Raw genomic sequence first — 14,422 nt, 5'->3', positions numbered from 1 at the left:
TGTTTGGCAACCGCCTCCTTTGTAACCGCCTTGTAACGAGGGTATAAATACCCCAATGTTCAATCAATCAAAACATTTGTTCCATCATTTGCTCCTCTCTCTCGTTCCTCTGAAGCAATTATTGTTGTTCACTAAAATTATTTACTCTCATAGTAAAAAAAATATTGATCTTACATGTTAAAATGGAATTTTTCTTCTAGTATCAATTATTTAAGCATCATTTTGCTTGAATAAGTCGTGGAAAATTACACAAATATTACTATTTGTGATGATATTGTCGTCCATACATCAAGGTGGAGACCATAATTTATAGGAAAGATCGAATGTCTCAAACACTATTACAAGATCCACATCACATTTTTGGTTGTTATTTTATAGTGACTAACCCCATGTTCGAAAAATTCCATTGCTATTCTCTTGATAGCAAAATATGTACATATTCATTTTATATGTCGCAAACTTCACTTAGTTCTCAAACTAAGTACATTATGGATGAGTATTTATTCATTTTGAATAGTTTCCTTAAGAGAAACATGCTGCCATGAGCACATCATGAATGATCGCCCATTCATTTTTCAAGACCTCAAGTCTATTGCATCTCACAATTCTATCACATAATCAACTTCAAGTTGAGATCTCATGATCAAATATTTTCATATGCGGATCTAGTTTGAAAAGCTCTCAATATACTTTACATCCTCTTATGATGGTATTACCATTTTCCATGATGAGGAACATGGAATTTCTTAATATCATCAGATTCACCCAACGGGTGGTACGCCATTATTTTAAATTCTTGCTAGTACTGATAATACTAAGCAAGTAATTAGTCACTAAATAGAACCATGAGGAATTCAAATTAAAATGGAGGCTAGAAGACAACCAAAGACAAAATTGCCTATTAATAGGGAATATATCGTTTTCAAACGATCACAACGATGACTCTCAAGTTTGTCAAATGTATGGTTATACAAATATCATACCTATTTCTATCAAACCCTCAAACACATGGTCAAATCACACCACAAATTTGGGATAAATTTGAAATTTTGCAAACTTACAACCAGAAAATATTCTGGTAAATGATTGTTCTCAAATCTTCATCAGAAGGAGAGAACCAAAAATCTTGTATAGTAAAAGGATGGTGAATTTCCTTCACAACGATGATATGTTTGCGTAACAAATTTTTCAATAATATTGGAGACCTCACGTAGTCTCTTAATAATCCCAAATAATATTAGCCTATACTTGTACTACTACATGTAGTAAAATGTCCAATATCATATCCCTTGGATACAATATTTGATAAATTTGAATGTATGTTTCAATTCATACTCAATATTGTTGCGTACACAATGATTTTCTAAGTATTAATAAATTAAATATTAGGCTTGACAGCCTTAACCATCCTAGTTTGGGGATGATTAGAAAATTATTGACAATTCTGTTGGTCACAACTTAACAAGTTGCAAAATATTCCCCATATCATCAGATTATATATGCACCACATGTGCCATAGTGGAAACCTGTTTTAAGGAACTCTCACCTTAAAATTCTAAATGAGCCACTTATTCTTTCTTGAACACATTCAAAAGATATATGTGGAATGGTGAACCATTATCTGGGGTAATTTAGATACTTCATGCTACTCATATACACATTCATAAAATGTTTTGAAGTGTGTCTCTTATCACACACAACCATGATCTTACGCCATAAATTGCTTAACTTATCAAAGTAAGAGCAAATTCTCCTGAACAAAGGTTAAACCCATTCGAATGGACAATGTCGTTGAACTCATTTCACGAAAAATTTCTGATTACATTCAATACCCTATGTACATACCGAGAATGATTTAACTAAATTTCTTATCAAAGATAGTCAAATGAATTAGATGACCACTTTTAAAGAATTGTAAATTTACCAGCCTCTTGCTGGACACATATGGCCTTACACACCGTACGTATGATCTAATTCATACCAACTGCATATCATACTACTTTCCCCTTGTAGTAACTACGTGGAAATCAACAAAGTATTTCCCATCTGCGATAATTCGGTTACACACCGATATCACCACTCCAGCGTACATCAATGGGCACTCACAAAAAAAAATACGGATCTATGTGAGGAATAACAATTTATCCGTCAATCCAAATTATTCATAGCCCGTATGCTGATTGCATCAGCAATAAGGATATTTTCTGGCATTAGGGGGAGATATGTACCACAAAGAATGCCGAGAAATAAATTAGAAATGTTATTGACATGCAATCCTTATATCCACGTACTCAAAGAATCTGAACTAGAAGTTTAAAGAATCATATATTTGCAACACATTGCAAATTTGCCACATACATTTACTGATGACAAGGTGTCACTAAATTCTATATTCTTGTAGTAAAGTGTCAGGAAGAGTGGAGGTACCTGATAAACCACTCTTCTCCCCAAATGGGAGCAAGAGGGGAAGAAAATCTGACAAAACGAGATATAACTTCTCATATGCTTCCGCGGAAAGAGAGGAAATCAAATCCTCAACCAGTAAATGTAATTCAACATCAAGTTGAGAGACACCTCACTGAATGCTCATCATCCAAAGCCCGGCATAAATGTGCACAAATGTTTTGGTGCCGGGATATCGAAACACTTTGACTCCATTTGTTGTAGGAAATCACAAGGAGTTAAAAAGGAATGAATATATTATCCACAAACTTCAATGATTCCATTAGAATCATATAAACTAAATACTACATTTGTCGACATGTATTCTCAAATTGCTAGAACCTTTTGGGCCCTGAACCAAAATCCATGGTAGAGTGCCTCTTCTACTCATATTGGTTCACATAAAAGGAAGCAAGTAACGAAGAATAGCACTCGCTCTGCAAACGAGTAGTATTTACTGCGGTAATACCTACTCCTCATAAGTATCATCCCTATGGAATACTATAAACTTCTCATTCATAGACAAAGTCAGTGAGGTGGTGAGAAAGCGAGGCTTGTAGCAAAAGGGTTCACGCAGAGACCCGGCATCCATAACGATGTAACATACCCGCTTGGTATGAGTGGAATTATGTTTCGTTATTAAATATCATTGGCAATAAAAATAATAATATTATCCATGCAGTTGATGGATGAAGTGGCTACATACTCATATGAGTCACTCATTTCGGAAATCTCTATTGAAGTCCCTGAAGGGCTTATGCTTCCGAATCCAAAAGTAAATCGCAACATTTTTTGTGTAAAACTTCATAAGTCACTCTATGACTTGAAATAGTCGGAAATCACATGGTACCACTGACTAAATGAGTTCCTTCTTCAAAAGGATTACTCGAATAATGATGATTATTTACATGTTTAATAAAGGAATCCCAAATTTGATTTCCTTTCATCGCCTCAGTGTATATTTATGACCTCATCATCAATGTCTATACAAGACCTAAACATACACATAATCATCTCAAGACGGAAAGTTTGGATTCGACCAAATTTAGCTTAAGCTTACAACTTGAGCATTCTCTCAAGAATACATATCAGTCTACATATATCCAAGGCATATACAAGAAGTTCAATGTGGATATATCATACCAATAAAAGACATGTAATATGGTCATAGTACCCCTGATAGGGTACAAATCCATTCATACCTAGGGGTGATAATGAAGTGATATCAGGACCTGAAGTTCTATCTCACTAATGTCAATGCTCTCATATCATTGCAAACTACGTCGGGCCTGACACTATATTTGCTATCTTTGTTCAAAGTGCAGCCCCCAACAAAAGGTATATGGTCGATATAAGAAATATCTACTTATATCTCAAGCTCACAATAAATCTTGGACAATTCCGTCAGGGAAATCAAGATATGACCATGATATGATGTAATAATATTGGCTCTTTATTTGATCCCAATAATGCCATATCAGTGACTGAATTCACTGGAATAGCCTTCTCATGGAATTCATCTAAATAGACTCTAATGACTATTTCCACTTATCATTCTGACATAATTGCTTTATCTAAAAACATTGCGAAATATGCCTGGCTTAGTAGAATGATTAATCACACTCAAAATCATATGGTTGAGATTCATCAGAATCACATAACTTGATTTTATCAAGATTCTACCACTTGTGTTACTCAATACCCACAGGTTATATGAAGAGCAACATCATAAAGCACATTGCTCGAAAATCACTTATCCTCATGAATTATAGAAAATGAGGAAACAATCTGCAAACAAAATACTGGAAAATCCAACGGATTATTCCTAATGTTATGATCATGTCAATGGAATTGGTCGGACACATCCTCCAGATTTGCAAAGTTCAGGGGGACTAATCTCCCAAAGTATAACCCATTAACAATCATTAGATTGCATATATTGTACTCTTTTTCCCTTCATGAGTTTTTCCCTGATGGTTTCTCATAAAAGGTTTTTAACGACACAATATAAACACAAGTGTCAGATTATGCCATATCATTTTCTCCTTGTATTTTCTCCCACTGGGTTTTAAAGGAGTTTTCAATGGCATATATAATCGCACTCTTTTCCCTTATGAGTTTTCTCTCAAAGTTTCTCATAATGGTTTTTAATGAGGCAATATCTTCTCAAAGATCATATGTCATACTTCCTATTTTCCCTATTGGAGTTTTTAAAGGAAGTACTCAAGACATATTTATTGTTCTCTAACCTCAAAGATGAGTTTTCTCCTTCTATAAAGGTTTTTCTCAATTGAGTTCTCATGAGATAATAATCATTATATGTTGTATCATTTTTTTCTTATTTTCCCACAGGGTTTAAAGGAGTTTTAACAACATATCAAATACTATTCTCCTCATATTTTTCCCACAGGGTTTTTGGAGGAGTATTTCTCAAGATGAAGATGATGAACATTCAAGGCAAATACATACTAGGAGGAGACTATCAGGATGATGTATATTCACAAAGAGAAGCATTGATTAGGGGGAGTGTTAGGAATTAATTAATTAGATTAATTAATTATTAATCTATGCTAATGTCGGTGGCCATGTTTGGCAACCGCCTCCTTTGTAACCGCCTTGTAACGAGGGTATAAATACCCCAATGTTCAATCAATGAAACATCTGTTCCATCATTTGCTCCTCTCTCTCATTTCTCTCTAAACAGGATGAGTGCTAGTATATACTATTCCGTCTCATAATGTAAGACGCTTTTTCACTCTAGCGTAGTGTTAAAAAAGTATTACATTATAGGACGGAGGGAGTAGATTACAGTATACCACCATGCCGAGAAAGGCGCGAGTCATCAGAACAGAATTCCCTGTGTGTGTGCCCAGCTTTCTGCTCTCCTCTTCCGTTTTTTGGATTGAAAATCGGTCTGTACTTCACTGCTGCTGCAGTAGTATTATTTATCAGAATCTTGATGGCATTTATCTATTGCAACTGGATTAGAACAGCAAATGAGTGAAAGGACAGAAGAATGCCAAAGAATTGCAGCCTCAGCACAAGTGGAGGCCCAGGCCCAGGCAGACATGCTTTGCCAGGGACGCACGCAGCAGGACAGAGTTGACCCTCGTCAGTGTACCTCCGCTATCCATCCAGGATGATGATACTAGCATAAAAGAATGGGGAAAGAGAACATTGAGGAGGATCAGAGAGGCGCGGACAACGGAGTTGGACCCTCATGGCCCGCGCGCAGCGACACAAAGACAACACAATCCGCGTCGGACCCGCCCCGTCTCCTCCCCCGCTGGGCGCTCATCCACACGGCCAGCGTTGGGTGCTTGTGCATGCGCCGCCGGCCCGCACGTGCACTCCGAAGTCGGAGGCAGCATGCACGAGAGAGGGATGCGGCGAAGCAGTCCGCCGCCGCCGCCGAAGAACGGAGGCGAACCCTGACGATGATGCGCGTCTCCTCGCATGGGTCTACCATCGCTCCCTCACGACGGTGCAGACGGACACTCGCCGCCTCCGGCAGAAGAATGCCAAGGCGCTCCGGCTTGCTATTGAGCAGTCGGAGCGCGAGGTGAAGGAGGCTGCGACGGAGAAGGCTCTGGTTGCCAGGTTGAAGCGAGAGCAAGACAGGGCTGTCCGTCGGATGAAGGGGCTCATCGTCCTGTTCGACTCCGACGCTGACGACGGCGACAGTTGCACCGCCTTGTCGGACTCCGACCCTGGCCTGGCAAGGAAGTGGTGACCCCTCCCCCCCCAATGTTTATATCGTTTTTAGTTGTAGAAGTTTACGAACTTGTCCGGGGATGAACTATGATTTTTTGGATGTGGTGAAGTAAGTTAATGTCCGTTTGCAGCCGATTTTGTGTTTCTTTGCAACTGATTTTTGTGTTCGCTGTTTGATCACGTAGGGTAGATTAACGTTTGCATATGTGGTATGGATATAAGGCGCTGGATATGAGATACGCAGATGCAAAGCGGCAAATATGAGGCGTGCCCGGCCAGTGCATGGGGATTGAGGAGCTGGATTTGGCCATTGCGGCTGTAGATGCTCTAATAAACAGCCCGTATTATGGGCATCTTTGTGTCTCTTTGAGTGAAAACACAAGGTGAGTATCTGTATGTAGAAAAGGTCGCTCTCTGACTCCTACTCCCCTGCAGTGGAGACTGAGAGCGAAAGAAAGGCAGTTCCCCTGTTACACCAGCAGTTACTCGTATAGGAAACAGATGGCAACCTGCTTGGCCATTCTGGTCTTCAAAGTCCGGCCTCCATTTCACTTCACACCCCAGAACAAAACATGGTACTGCCCTTTCCAAACGGCACGCCTCATAAGCAGGGGTCTCTGCCGCTGATCACACTCGAGCGAAACCAAGAGAGATACGTCCCGATGCACAGCACGGTTGATGGAATGCAATGGTCAACCACCAGGTTGGATGAAACGTGGTGGTAAACTTACTTGGACGGAGGCAACGTGTGCCGTATGCGCAGTGATTCTCAGCTCAACGTAAGTACAGTACAGTAGTAGTAGTACGTCCGCCCACGAGGAAACGGACGGCCGGCGAGGCCGAGCGGTCGACAGCGCATGGGCGCGCAGGTACAGACTTTTCCGCGAGGAATCATCGCCGGCGTGATGGGATGAGAGACGCACGCATGCATGCACGGCCGGTCCCCTCGGGTTGCCCCTTTTTCGACGCAGCGAAAAAGATTTACGTCCACCGCGAGAGCTTTGAACCATGGTGGACGCAAACCCCAGCGAGGTGTGGGTGCTGGCAGTACTAGTATTCCATCTCCAACTGCAACCCCGTAAATTCCATCCCGCAGACAGAATAACCGGTTCGTGGACACGGATTCAAAAGGACGCCATTCAACGCTAGTCACATACATTTGAAACATATTTTTAACAAAACCGGATAAAATTCGTGCAAACAAAACGGGATTTCATATAAACACGTCCGGATTTTATATAAAAATAACAGATTTCATTATATTTACATCAAAGCGGTGCTAGTCCGGCTATAAAGGTATAATTAATACCTAATGTAAATAGTCGCCGGCGCTCGTTCCCCGTGTCCAGCCATCAGCCCCGAGAACTGAAGCTTCATCGTCTTCAGTTCCGCCTCGGCACTCTCCAACTCCACCTCATAACCTCCGCTTCCGCAGGCCCACGAAGTGAAGTTGTCCGCCTCCACGTTGCTGCCAGGCGACTAATCGGCCGAAGATGTTGAGCCCGCCAAGCTTGGCGTCGAAGAGAGGGAGGAGCGGTGGCCTTCCTGGGAAACGAGCAGCGGCGACCTACCGTGCACTACTCTTCCTCGCTACCGGCGGCACCCGCAGACGTGCCGGCTTCATGGTCAGCGCGGTGGGGCGCGGACTCCGCGATGTCGTCCTCCTCGTCGGTCTCGCCGAAGACTGCCTCACCCACGTCGCCGCTCTCTTTGCCGACGACCGCCACCTCCGCCACCCGTCGCCGGTAGGAGTGAGGTGGATCTCGCGTGCGGAGCAGTGGGACTTAAGCAATGCCTCCTGCTCCGCCATGTTCGCGTCCGACGCGACAACCCTGCCGGCGGCGAGCTGCTCCTCCGCATGCATGTGCTCCTAGAGGAGCTGGTGGTTGTAGGAGGCGTAGGTTTGCGCCTCCCAGAATTGCTATTCCCGATTCATGTCCATGTAATGGGCACAGGCCTCATCGATGGTCAAGGTGCAATGCACCGGCGAGGATGGCGCGGAGGAGGAGAGTGGGGCGGAGGATGAGAGCGGTGTCGGCTCGTCGTCGACAGCGTCCTCCATTGGGACGTCGTCGTCCTCCGGCTACCTGCCGGCCAGCCAGCCGCCAGCAATGGCAGCCATCTCCTTCTGGTCCGACGTTAACCCATCCTAGAGAGCTTTGGCGGGGGAGGTATCCATGGTGGGAGTGGTGCGGACAATGGTGGGCGGCAGAGGGATAGGCCGGTGGCGCCGGAGGAGATGCCTCGACAACCACGTGCCATCAATGCGAGCGGCAGACGGACGGACGGACGACCCTTGTGTCATTGGAACGCGCGGCAATCGCTTGCACCGGAAAGCGCCGCGGCCGGCGCTCTCTCGCCGTCGCACCGCTTCAATACCGGCGCCAGTCAGCGATCGCGTCCACTCTGGCCGGGCATAAATGCGGGCGCTTAGAGCATCTCCAGCCGCGCCCCCAACAGGCCCCCAAGGCCACTTTTTCGGCGCCGGCGCCAAAAAAACGCCCCAGTCGCGCCCCCAGGACGACGAAAAGCGCCGGTTCGGCCCTTTTTTCCGCCCGGCGGCCGCAGGCCGAAACCGGCGCACTGGGGGCGATCGGGGGCTCCGGCGCTAGGGAAAAGCGCGGCTGGCCCACAACGTCAGGTGAAAAGTCAAGATTTTCTTCCCCGACTCGCCTCCCACCCCCCGCGCTCTCGGCCGCCAGTAGCTATATCCCGGCGCCGCCCGCCGCCCTTCACCGCTAGATAGCCATTCCCCGCCGGAAAAATAGCAGAGGTTCGCCGCGGCAGCCCCTCCAACACCAGCTGGGCGTTTCCGGCCGCGGAGGGGCAGTTTAGCGGCGGGTGCACGCCCACCGGGCGCAAGGGGTTCGGCGATTTGCCTGCCTCGGCGATGGACTCGGATGACGAGGAAGCGCTCGCCGCGCTACTGGAGGAGGAAGCCGAGGCCGACGTCCAGGAAGAAGAGCATCTGATGGTGCTCGCCACCCTCGCCCAGCTGCTGGCGAGCAATGAAAAGCCGCTGCGAGGTGGCTCGGCGCCGGGGCGGGTGAAAGCAAAGGACCGGCATCGTCTCGAAGGCTACTGCATGCTCTACTCCGACTACTTCGCCGATGCTCCACTTCACGGCGACAAAATATTTCGGCGCCGTTATCGGATGAGCCGAAAGCTCTTCCTCGGAATTGTGAATTCCATCTGGGAGTTCGACAACTACTTCAAGTGCAAGATGGATTGCACCGGCAAACTTGGATTCACCTCGATCCAGAAGTGCACGACAGCGATGAGGATGCTTGCGTACGGACCTCCCGGTGATTCACTCGACGACTATGGGAGCATGGCTGAGTCCACCAGCATAGAGTGTTTCTACAAGTTCTATCGGGCAGTGGTGGCAGTGTTTGGCCGCAATACTTGAGAACACCCAATGCGGAAGACACTGCTCGGATCCTAGCACAGAATGCAGCAAGAGGATTTCCTGGGATGCTTGGAAGCATCGACTGCATGCATTGGAAATGGAAGAATTGCCCATTTGCTTGGCAGGGGATGTACAAAGGCGCCAAAGGCGGTTGCAGTGTGGTACTTGAGGCGGTGGCCACACAGGACCTCTGGATTTGGCACTCCTTCTTTGGTATGTCAGGAACTCACAATGACATCAACGTGATGCAGTGCTCTCCTGTCTTTGCCAAGCTTGTTGAAGGTCATTCTCCTCCGGTGAACTTCGAGATCAATGGGCGGCACTACAACAAGGGGTACTATCTAGCTGATGGCATCTATCCGAGATGGTCCGACATTTGTGAAGACGATCTCAAACCCTGTGCCAGGAGGCAAGAACGCCTGGTTTGCAAAGATTCAGGAGGCTTGCAGGAAGGATGTCGAGCGGGCATTTGGTGTGCTCCAATCTCGATTTGCTGTTGTCCGGTACCCCGCTCAGACCTGGTCGAAAGATCAAATGTGGGAGATTATGACTTGCTGTGTCATCTTGCACAACATGATCATCGAGAGCGAGCAAGAAGACCCAGTGTTTGACACTGAACCATACTACAGGCAGGGTCCTCTAGCCGAAGTTGATCACCAGCTACCGGCAACCTGGACTGCCTACCTCAGTATGCGTCAGGAGATCTGAGACCCACAGGTGCATCATCAACTGCAGCAGGATCTGATAGAGCACCTATGGAGGCTCAAGGGCGACGCCGGGCGCGACGTGTGATGAAATATGAGTTTTTATTTGTTGAATTATATAATTTGTATTGAACTATTTGTTGTTGTACTATTTTGTTGAAGTATTTGATTTTTTTGTGATGAAATATGTGATAAAAAAATATTTATGTTGATAATTGAACGCCGAGCCACGGCGAACCACGTCGAATATGGGCCTATTCTCGCCCATATGGGCCCTTTATTCGCCGAAATGGGGCTGAAAAGTGGGTCAATATCGGCGCCTGGGGGCGACGACTGGGCGCAAAACCGCCCCCAGCGCCGATTGTATCGCCGGCTCGCCCCCAAGGGGCGATTTTTATGCGTCCTGGGGGGCCAACGGCTGGAGATGCTCTTACTCTCTGAAGCAGTGTTGACCGAAAACACGCGGGAAGGGAAGGGTTTTTTGGTGGGCCAGGACGATTAGAAACGGGTTTGGGAGCGGTCCAGACTCGCGTCAACCTTGCGCACATTTGTCTCCGGTTTGCGAGAGAAAACATGCCCAAATCGCCCCTGTGGAGCGGTATAGACCCATGTTGGATGGCTTTCGCGGTCAGGACGGTTACGGAGGTTTGAGGATGGGCGTTAAAGACGGTTGCGGGAGGTTTGTGGGTCGGCATTGGAGATGCGCTTACGAACACCTGGTGTGAACATCTGAGACGAGACGAGGCGATTCTGGCAGTGGTTCTGCTACTGCTGCGTGATGATCCTCAAGCTTCAGCCAACAGTTAATTCCCACCGAAACAAACAAACCAACACAACAAGCAGAGAGACAAGCTGAATCCATCCAGCTCGGAAAGATGCCAGATTATCTATCATCAGGCCCAAAAAGGCGCGATTCATTCATCAGAATCGCCGGTGCGCATCATTTCATTTTCACCACCTTTGGTCACGTCTGCGTGTGCGTGACAATCATTTACCTCCACCACACATCTACCCACACTTGTCGAGCCGCTTCTACCACCATCTCAAGAGACAACCAGCCACCACTAGAAACAGAAAGGGAAGACGCGGCCACTCGTGGTACTGTATTTTTTTTTACCGTAATAAGTTAAAAAAAACGTCTTACTCTTCAGAATCTTGATCTCATTTCTCTATTGCAACTGGATCAGCAGCAGTGGCGGCAAGGAGTGAAAGGACAGAAGTGGAGGCCCAGGCCCAGGCCCAGGCAGACATGCTTTGCCAGGGCACGCAGCAGGACAGAGTTGACTATTGTCAGTGCAGCGCCCGCTATCCGTCCAGAATACTGGTACCCTGGATTGTTAAAGAATGGGGAAATAATGGGGATCAGAAAGCGGGGCATCTCATAGGAGGACCCTCATCCCCCACTTGGCCACAAACAAGATAGAAAAGATTGAAAGGAAAAGGCTAATCAAATGCAATCATCCTGATAATTATACTATCAGAAACGGCACCAACCAGAGCAATCAGGCAAAATGCAGGGCCAGACACGATTCCTGTCAGCATGAGAAAGTTGGTTTGCCACCCACAAGTACAGTACAGTAGAGCCCCCACTCGGGACGATTATTCTACCTCCACAGCTGACCGCACATGCAACACAACACAGTAGCAGCAACAGCAGCCGCAAAACCAGTTGCAATGCGATGCAATTACCTGCTGAAAAGGTCTGATTCCGTTCTAGAAAGTAGCTGCTGGGTGCTTGAATTTTGCAAACAATGGTAGTGGTATGATATGGTAATAAGTATGAGTGGCAGGGTACTAGGATGCAAGACAGAGACGTTGCAAGGAGCAGGAGCGGCCACAATTCACAAACAAACATGACAGGATGATGGACGGACAGATGTTTCTTCTGTGTGCTTATTTTTGTCCATTGATCAATTCCATCCATGGTGACACACCCATCAAACAATCAAAAGATAGATACATACAGGAGCTGGCTACCTGAGCTAAACCAACAGTTACTTATTATTATTATTCTCACCAAGCACTAATTCAATCCAGAGAACAAAAGAAACGAAAAATCTCAAGAATCAAGAAAAAAAGACCTAAGAAACAGAGCAGAGGAGCAACTTACTGAAGCCATGCTTGATATCCTCCATCTTGCTGCAGAATTGTGCAAGCCTTTCTTGTTCTTCTTACTTTCTTGGAATCAGCAGCACAAAGCAAACCAAGAGAGAAAAGGGAACCACATTTGACAGCAGCACCACTGCACTCACTGACCAACTGACTAGAAAGTAATAGGAACCCACACGACCTCGACCCATGATGATTGATTTTTACATGAAAAAAGGAGCAAGAATTGCTGTTGCTACCCGCAGAAATTTAGACACCCAATTGACCTGACCTGACCTAACTGAACTGGGAAGAAGAGAATAGAGAGAGCAGAGGAGCAAGCTTAATTCGCACTGAATTGACTGACGGTACCAGCACCGCCTTGTCTGATGAACACTTTCAGTAATCTTTTCCTCTTGCCGGAGGAACCATAGAAATTGACTGACCCCAAAAGCAAGCAATCTGCGCCGACGGGGAAGAAACAAACCCTAGCCCTGCCTAAAACCCTGCACACCCGCCGCCGGCGCCGCTCAGTGGGCGGTCTCCTCCTCGGCCCGCCCGGTGGCCTGGCCGGCGCCGCCGGGGCCGCCGGAGAAGGAGGCGAGCAGGTTCAGGTTGGCCTGCGCCATGGGCAGGTAGTTGCCGACCCGGGCGGCGGAGGCCTCCCCCGCCATCGCCGGCGCCGCCACCATCATCTCCGGCGGCGGCGCGAAGCTCCACAGCTGCCCGAAGTCGCCCCGCGCCGGCAGCGCCCAGAAGCCCGGGGCCGGGGCCATGGCCGCGGTGACCGCCGCCGCCTCGCCGGACGCCGCGCCGTTGCCGTTGCCGTCGTCGTCGCGGACGCGCTTGCCGAGGATGAAGGGCGCGGCGTGCGGAAGGTGGTGGTGCGGGGAGACGGCGAGCGGCTGGGCGTGCGCGTGGGGGTGCTGCGGGTGGGGGGCGCCGGGGGGGCGGAGGGAGGAGGGGGAGGAGGTGGAGAAGGAGGCCGGGGTGGTGCCGGAGCCGGTGGCGGCGATGATGGAGGGCTCGGCCTGGCGGAGCAGCCACTCGATGGTCTGGCCGTCGGACTTGTGGCCGAGCTCACGGGTGAGCTGGAACACCCGCGCCGCGCAGATGATGGGCATCCGGATGCGCCGCCCCCGGCCGTCCACCTTGCTGTGCCGGTCCTTGGACGGCGCCTTGCGCACCGCCAGCGCGCCGCCATTCGTCCCGTTCGCCGCCGCCGCCACCGGCACCAGCTGCTTGCCCTCCGCGCCGTCGCCGCCGGCGCCCACGCCGCCGCCGTCGGGCCTCGTCGTCATGGTGGTGGAGAGGGAGGGAGGGGGGGGGGGTCTGGGGTGGGGTGCGGGGTGGGGTTGGGGGGTTAATGATTGAGGAGAGCGCCACCGGTGGGGAGTGGAGTGGAGACAGGCGGACGGGAGGCCACATGGGCCGCGCTGGGCCCTGCCAGGCCCGCCCGCCACACTGGACCCTACAGCACTAATCCCTACTCGCTTTCCATGACTGGTGGGGTCATCCTCCTCTGGAGCCCAGCTGTCAGAGAGCGTCTTCTGTGCGGGTGGGGTAATGACTAATGAGGTGCTGTGAGTTGTCTATAGCGGAGCCAGGACCGGGAAACGGCAATTACCTCTTTCTTTCCAGGGGTGACGTTTTTGACAGCCTGGCCTTTACCTGGCGCATTGGCTGGGTTTGATTCATTTCCATAAATTCATTCCTTGGATTTTACCTAGAGTAACCGTTGGTGAAATAATTCCATTCGCGCAGAAATAAAAATGTTTCAATGAGAATAAAAATTCATCTTATCAGAAGAAAAGTCTACACGTGCTAAACATGGTCTTGCTTGGATCCAAGGTGTTATGTCATCCGCACACTTTTCGGGCTCGCGCCCCCTAGGTGCGGTGGTATCCGGATGTCATGGCGGTTCCCCGGTGAGCCGGTTTTGGCGTTTCTTGGAGTAAGAATTTAATGAGGAGGGGATATCTTTCAAGTGAAGGAATCATCTTAGCACGATACGTTTCTGGTCAGTCTCCGTAAAAGCCATAGGGTGGTGTATGGCGGGTTCGCC

General features: G+C 48.1%; 1 protein-coding gene across 1 annotated transcript; it reads right to left on the bottom strand.

Moving 5' to 3' along the window:
- Positions 1-12,252: 12,252 nt before the first annotated feature.
- LOC109771363 (transcription factor TCP21) lies at positions 12,253-13,723 on the bottom strand. Its single transcript, XM_020330060.4, has one exon. The coding sequence runs from the start codon at positions 13,656-13,658 to the stop codon at positions 12,888-12,890; it is 771 nt and encodes a 256-aa protein (XP_020185649.1). The 5' UTR covers positions 13,659-13,723; the 3' UTR covers positions 12,253-12,887.
- Between the last annotated feature and the right edge of the window lie 699 nt (positions 13,724-14,422).

Source organism: Aegilops tauschii, chromosome 6, assembly GCF_002575655.3.
Source record: "Aegilops tauschii subsp. strangulata cultivar AL8/78 chromosome 6, Aet v6.0, whole genome shotgun sequence".
Classification (NCBI taxonomy): domain Eukaryota; kingdom Viridiplantae; phylum Streptophyta; class Magnoliopsida; order Poales; family Poaceae; genus Aegilops; species Aegilops tauschii.
This window is presented reverse-complemented; position numbering and strand designations above follow the sequence as displayed.